This window comes from Rhipicephalus microplus, chromosome 6, assembly GCF_043290135.1.
Source record: "Rhipicephalus microplus isolate Deutch F79 chromosome 6, USDA_Rmic, whole genome shotgun sequence".
Classification (NCBI taxonomy): Eukaryota; Metazoa; Arthropoda; class Arachnida; order Ixodida; family Ixodidae; genus Rhipicephalus; species Rhipicephalus microplus.
Genome location: NC_134705.1, coordinates 180,528,663 through 180,536,729, shown reverse-complemented (window position 1 = coordinate 180,536,729; position 8,067 = coordinate 180,528,663). Strand labels below are relative to the sequence as shown.

Here is an 8,067-nt window from a genome sequence, read left to right as displayed (position 1 = left end):
ATGCACACGTTCAACAGCCGCGCCCAGAAGTGGCGCGTAATGGGCAGCCAGTACACCACTCCCAGGTGACTTGTGCCCTAGCTTTCTCGAGCTGTGCAGTGTTGCGATGGGTAGAGTCCTACTGAACCCATACCTTCCGGGGTTAAACATAGTACTATAAAAATGCATAAAAGTAAATGAACACGTCTACCCTCTGGAAGACATATTCAATTTACTGCGATAGAAATTATATGGACACTCTAGGCCGATTGGCGCTCATGTGGGCAATCAGCATGGAATAGTAAGCAACACGCAGGTATTCAAATCTATATTCGAGTGGAGAAAGACAATTATTTTGCAAGGGAACTTAAAGGTATCCATCAAATTGGTCATTAACCACTGCAGGGCGTACCACGGCGCGGCTGTGATCGACTCCTGCATTTACTTCGTGGGCGGCTTCAACGGTCGGGAGTGCTACCACTCCGTCGTGTGTTTCAACGTGCCCATCGCCAGGTGGAGCGCCAAAGCAAACATGGTGTTCGCACGCTGCTATGTCAGCGTTGCAGTTTTGCAGGCAAGTGCTGGAAACAAACCGCAGGGACTTAGGAGCAGGTCCGGTCGCGATACGTCTAGTATTGGCTATATATCATCCTGCATAGTACAATGAAACTATACATTTATTCCAACATGTATGCGTACACTCGTTTTCCTCAACTGCAGCCGAGTTTGACAGCGTAAATTGCCCGGTGGCGCTGGCGTCCGTAACCGCTATCGAGCTCTGTGTTGTGTACGGATCGAGCGGATAACAGGCTGGAGCAAACGTTATAGTCACGGTGGTCGCATTTCGGTGGAGACAAAGTGCTATAGGCCCATGTGATAAATAGAAAAGGGCACAACGAATTGTTGTTACCTCAATGCGTTTCTGAATATCCCTGGATTTTGCCGACCAGTTCTCCTATCTATAAACAATGACGATGGTCAGCACCTGCATTTATTTCACCCACGTTTTGTCATATACCGACCATCGCAACAATCGCTTTAATATGTATTTGTGCTCGCAGAATGCACTTATCTACCTCGCTGAGCTATTGGGTGGTTGGAATTTCTAGGGGTGTATTGGAGAACTGTAATGACAGATAGCTAAGCTAGTGATACATAGGGGTGATTATCATCTGATTGTCTTGCAGGGCAACATCTACGCCATGGGCGGTTTCGACGGGCGTGCGCGTACCAGGACCGTTGAGCGCTATGACATCAAGGCGAACCAGTGGTCCCAGGTGGCGGACATGACCGAAGTCCGCAGCGACGCCAGCGCCGTAGCAGTTCACGGCCGCATCTACATGTGAGTTGGTATCGGGACTTCGCTTTCCGTATTGCAGTCGCAACAGAACGCTCATACAAGTAACCTCCCAAAGCTGCCAGGGAGGTGCTATCATGAACCATGCTCCGTTTCTTCGTGTTTATGGTTATCGACGATGCCACTGGCCATTTTTGGTAGCGCATTAGCACTCCAGGTGGTGCAGGTTAAGCACAAGCGTCTTCAGGATGTACGATGATGGATGTGTGCGTTCTGGCCCGCCGTTCGTAATGTAGCAGCTAGCAAGCCGTACATGTACTGCAGAGAATTCTAGCCGAAAGCAGCATATTGCCAATCGCTTAATCTCTCGGTGAGAAAAAGGCAGACCAAGATGCAGTAGTATTCGGGCCAGTGTCCTTGTTAAATTCGTTATCGTGACCTCAGCTTGGCCGTTTCAAAGTCAATGTCAATAATGCCTCGATTTCAAGCGCTAGCAGCAGGGGAGCGTTGCACTCTGCTTGTATTTCATTGTCACGTGTTCTCTCGGATCTAAAACTGTCATCGGAAGGGTGGCTGTGCGGGAGTAGGTGTCCTCTGGCGTAGGCTAAATTCTTGTACTTGTGGAAGACGCACTGCTCCCTGAGCAAATTGGACATGAGAGATGGGGTAAAGATAAAACAGATCGTCACGCCCCCTACTGCTTTATGATTCTATCGCAGCGCTGGCGGCTTCACGGGTACCACGGTTCTGGACAGCGTCGAATCTTACGACCCGTCGACAAACGTCTGGACCCGTATTGCCACTATGTCATCTCCACGAAGCGGTGCTAAGGTGGTCGCTCACAAAGACATGTTGTACATCATTGGGGGCTACAATGGAGTCACGCGACTCTCCAGCAGTACGTCTCTTTTCGTTGTGATTGTGTAACCTTGGCGGCGGTGGACGGCCACCACTCTACCATCGGTGAACGAAGAGAAAACTCTTCACTCACTGGAGTATATAAATAGTGGTAATGGTTCGCGAAGTATAATGGAATCGCTGCATTCTTATGCGCTTAGATCGTCCAATCAAGCAGTTATGGGTTTCATGCATGACCAGACACCTATTTGCATGATCGCCTTAATATTATTTTCGTAAACCATGGTGGACGTGCTGGTACATAATAAAGGTGCTCGTATTCAGCCGGCAGGCTGGGCGCACAAGACAGGACCACGAAAGACTAGAAAGCTGTACGGCTTCGAGAAATGGGGGATTGTTTTAATTCATAAACCAAGGGCGCAATCTCCTCTATTGGTATATCTTGTGAGTAGTTCTTCAAGCACAATGAAATCTGTACTCTGCATGGCCATAAAGCTAGACGAATTACGATATCTTCGTTTCGTCCGCCATGGTGGCACGGTTACGTGGGGCTCAATATAAGAGACAGGACCACGGAACAAAATACACGAATAGTAAACACTAACAAGCTTTTCTTTCCTTAGTTTAATTTGATGCACTATAGTGTGATATTCAAACATAGTCAAGAGCGTGATGGTCTCACGCCACCACCTTGGGGGTACAGTAATGTTCTCGGTGTGAAATGGCCAACTGATCAAGTAAGGCAGGACCAAAATTTTTCGTCTCCTGTGGTGGTGCAATTGGAATGGTAATAGGCGAGTTGATTGTTCGAATTGACAGTACTCGAACGCACGTGGTCTCCCGCTTGCCATGCTACTTGTAACCTCGCTGCAGCGCTAATGGTACTCGGAATTGGCACCACGTCTTATGTAGCTCGTTGTATAACGTTTCGCTTACGATTTACAGTGGAGCAGCTCGACGTCAGGAGAAGTCACACGTCTGAGCTACCCAGCATGCCCCACGCCAAAAGCAACTTCGCCGCCGTCGTCCTTGATGGCTGCATTTATGTCATCGGGGGTTTCAACGGTAAGTCTCATCAACACCTTTGTTAGTAGTGATCATGGTGTCCAAGTAGCACGCAAACGAACAAATCCAGTTGTGAGCTGAGGTATCCTTATGGCAGAGCTTGTGGTACTCGTAAGCATGCCGAGTCTGCGCAGCCCCGCAGGGTGGTGGAAGAGAGAAATTGTCATCACGCACGATTCACATGCGAACAAGCTGGGGTTTGGCGCAGGCAACAAACACACTTTTCCTGCGCGAGGAATACACTTAGCTGTAGCAAAATGTGTTATGTACTATGCGTTCCAGCTAGCTATATACTGTTCGGTCTACGCGTCAGTTCCAGCCATGCATATTTTTTCGTGGATAGAACCTGCAGCGAACGCTTGGGCTCTTGGGCAATCGCTGTATACTAACTGAGCTTACCAGCATCATAGTCAATGCGCCATTGGTGCCGCTGGTGGCTTCCGTGTGCATGTCAGACAATCGAGTAACACGACTTTCTGGTTACAGAGGATCCAGCTGCGAATGGTAATTACCTTGCTTGCCCATCTCCCAAACAGGTGTGACGACGGTGAAGCTTGTGGAAAGATACGACATTGGCAGCCGACGTTGGTTCACGGCTCCCCAGTTATCGACCGACTGCAGCGCCTCGGCCGCCTGCGTCGTTGAAGACGTCGCCGACCCGGGTACACGTGTGTCGACAATTTACAAACTTAGTCTTATAATCATCGCTTCCACATCAATCTGTTTTCGAAGTCGGACGCTGTCGTACGCATACATTCGCACGACAGCGTCCGACAGTATGCACAATGATTCCCCCTATTGATCAAGTATCCCAGCAAAAAAAATAAATGATAGAAAATGCTAGGCTCCACACAAACCCCGCCATTACCCATCGTGGTTACTCCCCGATGAGTTGAGATACTCCTGTACAGCCTCGCTCGTAACCGTATCGCAGCCACGCAAAGGGCTGGCGCAACCAGCGTGCTCTCAAAACAACAATACGGTTATAAGCGAGGCTGTACAGGATTTACTCAACGTTACATTTCGCCTTTATCGACATGTTCCACATCACGAACTCCGGGTCTACTCAAGCGCTATTAGCACAATGGGTAACGGCGTGGTTTGTGAGGTCCCTTGCACCTTGTACATGTACACTGTAACATGTGGAACGCTGGTGCACGTACTTGTACGGCGGCTCATTCACCATCTGGCCGCTTAGTCTTCCTTCACTGTCCACTCAAGCCGGCACGTGCCAAATCCAAGATTTATTATTGTCTACATTTTGTTTTTCTCTGTCTCTCTGCAGCGTCGTGGATTTAGCCATGCGCCGCTGATAACAACGCTGGTGCGGGAGAACGCCGTGACTTCGGTCCACTGGACAGCATCGGTGTTTTCAAGAACGCGACCAGCGGCTTGTCGACGCACCGAAAGTCGACAAATTCGGCGCCAGAAGCCGGACATTAGAAGAAAATGGGAGGGGGGGGGGGCAAATAAAAGGCTGCACGAAACCTTCGTAGAAGTTGTACATTCTAGCGCTGGCAACCCGATGCGGCCATGTCGGCGACGACGTATATGGTTCGACGTAGTGTGAGATCTTGCGTGTGCATAGCACAGATTAGTGCGACGCGCATCATCGAACTGATTAACCTAATAAAAATGCCGCAAAGATAGTCTTGGCGAAAAGAAATTTCATGGCATTTTGATTGGTTAGTCGCGCGCGCTAACTTGGCCCTAAGCAGAGCTTCCGGGCTCCAAATTGGTTCTTCTTTGGTTATGCTTATACCTACTTGCCTATACTCTCTATTTCCCTCTCATTCACCTCTCTTTAACCCTTGCTCTCTGTTCCTCTGTATTTTTGTGTCTCGGCAGTCTGTGGCACGAGTACTGCTTGCTGGCCCGCCATAAATTTGTATGTTGACGGATGAGTTGCGCTTTTGCAAAACTAAGCGTTTTGCAATATTACATTGGTTACGGTGATATTGCGCACAATATTACCTCATTAACCTGCTGGCACGTCATAGATTTGAGTGGTGTCACCACGAAAATTGCAAAACTACGAACAGAAGTGCAATCTAGGCTCTGCAAACCGAAACTAACCGCATCACGCAGCCAACCTGAAGAACCGTTGACGCCGCACAAATTTATGAAGTGCCAGCTAGTTCATACGAAAATATTGCGGGGTCTCTAAACATAAGATTGGTTATCGCTAAGTTGAAAGTCGACTGAAATTAGCAGCCGGTAGAGCCTTCCTGCTGAACGGCTTGAGCTGGACGCAATCTGTGCGCTACTCGACCGAGTTGGAACAGGAGGCCCTGAATGAACGGTTGCGTGCCTTCGAAAGGATCCACGAAGAAAGAGCCCAAGATCTGAAGGAAGTAATCTGCGCAGAGAACCGGCAGATCCAGATGCTGTTCCAGGAGAGACCGGGCCTGGAGGAGCAGCTTCACACTCGCTTCTTCCTGGAGAGTGAAGAGCTGCTTGGACAATGCCGCCAGGAGTGCGCTCAGAGGGAGCAGGCCATCTGGTAGGAGCTCATCACCGCCATGTTACTTCTAAGGCACCCACCGGAGATTCAAACCACTGACCTGTCGCTCCTCCGCGCACTACATTAATAAACCAGGGCACGCCATGGCACTCATGGGCACTCATGCTGCCCATGACACTAATGGCGAGCTGTTGCCATTACCACGCTGCAGAGGCTGTGAGGCACGGACCTCACCTGCAACCTCACTCGCAACCCTTTCATCTTCAAGGCGACTACGCGAGAGCGGGTAATCGCCTTGAAGGGGGAGGGTTTGCGATCTTGCGGTTCCATATCAGCAGCGAATGGTTGTTTTGCTCGCCGCCAGATGACGCGACAAAAGGGTGTGGTTGCTCTCGCTCCCGCTTGAACGCGCTGCCAGCAGCCGCCGCAGCGTGCAGGCCACGCGTCGACGTGTTCCCTTTCATAAAAATTGACGCTGTACATTCGAGACTTTTGGCTTACACCTGCCCTATGGCACCGAGTGACCGTGATTCTTCTTGGCTACCCAAGTGACCGTAATTCGGGTAGCCAAGAATTATTTCAAAGCTAAAAGAGAGACGATATCTTCTCGGTTTGTGTAATGCAAACTATCTTTTTAACTTTGTTACCGCAAAGACGAAAGGGCATCAAAACATGCATATATTTGTGAAAATAAAGATTTTTTCTTTTTTTCATAACGTATAAAGATCGGCGTGCTCGTTCGGTGAGTGACGCAGACGAGGAAGAGGGCGATAGAAGGAGCGCGAAGCTCTTCATGAAGATGATAGTTTCCTTTCTCTCCCACCTTATAAACATGTATATAACAGCTCCGCACACTCCAAAGTAATACAATAGAATTTTCCCGCAGATGCTTCTACTCCTATATATGCCCGACGTTGCTCGTGAGCAACAGCCCATTTGGTATCACATGCATGAGTTTTGTGATGTAACTTTCGGCCGCACTAATCGGCGTGCTCATAAATGTTCTACAACGCCTTCTGAAGCAGTTTAAGCGCAACATATGTCTCAGTATCTTCCTGTTCAGCTGTAGCCAAATGAATTTTCGTCCGTGTGCGGAGTTTCTTTTCCCACCTGTCAGAAGGTGGATGAAAACTTTACAAATACGCAATGCATCAATTTCTCACATTTTCTTAAAAAACAATACGCTCAGTAGTTTTATGGCAAATTCCACTGGGAGACCAGGATGCACTCGAAAGCACGCTGAAAGTGCTCCCTTCGGAGCCGGCGTGTTTCAGTGGTCGAACAGGTGCAGGAGCACTGTCTTCAATTGGTAAAGCGAGAGTGCTTTTGCTGCGCCGACAGCAGCCCAGGAGCAGTTTGCACTGCTGTCGTCTGAAAAGCGGAGTAGGCGGAGTACCACGAGTCACGTGACCCTGGAACGTCACAGTCTCCGAATTTATCTTCAGCGGCAAGTGTGGCGACAATGGTAGCAACCATGTGTAGTTTGACACCGCTGTTGTGTACGGGCTGGACGTCTGCTTAATGCATCGTTAGCGTCATCGCACTAGCATACTAGATATTAGGATAATGAAGGGCGTGAGGCTGACCGTTATCACGTCTATTTTGCTGCTCCCCCACAGAGAAGGTTCCGGGGCTTGGAATGTTTCGACCACATGCATGGTCTCCCCCCTCATTACCCCCTTCACCTTCACGCATCTAGGCATTACAGAACGCACGTTGGAGTGCTTGCCTCGAACTCGATGTCATGCGATGCTCGCTTGCATTTAAATTGCAGTAGCAGCACGCCGAAATAAATGAAACATCTTTTGCATTGGGCCCGCATTTCGTTTCGATGAGCTTGCTACTTTAATGACGCAAGGTTGGATTGAAAGAAGAATCTTGTCAGGTTGTCGATTTTCACGAAACCGCACCTCACGATCAACAAAACAGGAAGGCCTATGCACGTTCGCTTGCAGACGGCTCTCTGTGCACTACCCACTTATGGCTGGCGTGACAATGGGGGTGCTGGTGCTGCCGTTTTTCGCCGTGCAGCCTGGGCAGAGTCTGACGTCCATACTTGATAGAAGCGAAACGAGCAGCACGATAGTGCTGCATGTGCAGCTTTGCTGCCTTCGAGAGTGGAAATTTCCATGCTAGGTAGAACGAAAGAACCTGTGCGAAAGAGGACATACGCCCACGAACATGCCTGTGGGAGCCGCGTGTTGAGTTGTCAAAAATTGACCCGTATCTGCATGTTTCACTGCAAATGTCGTCGAAAGATGATAGTCTTTCGTCTGGAGAGAGTGAACAAAACGTTTATTTGATGTTCTGCGCAAGAAAGTCGGTGAATAGCATTCTGGAGGCGCTGCGTTAGAGTGCCTCAAGCGTGCAGTGGAGGCGAACGAGCGCATAAAGTCACGTCACA

The 8,067-nt window shown here is 49.3% G+C and overlaps 1 protein-coding gene across 1 annotated transcript; it reads left to right on the top strand.

Annotated features, from left to right (window-relative positions):
• The first annotated feature begins 1,163 nt into the window (after positions 1-1,163).
• On the top strand, positions 1,164-4,649 carry LOC142765063 (uncharacterized). Its single transcript, XM_075865629.1, has 5 exons — positions 1,164-1,321; positions 1,996-2,174; positions 3,080-3,199; positions 3,736-3,861; positions 4,485-4,649. Exons 1-5 carry the CDS (start codon positions 1,182-1,184, stop codon positions 4,496-4,498), a joined length of 579 nt encoding a protein of 192 aa, XP_075721744.1. The 5' UTR covers positions 1,164-1,181; the 3' UTR covers positions 4,499-4,649.
• The last annotated feature ends 3,418 nt before the right edge of the window (positions 4,650-8,067 follow it).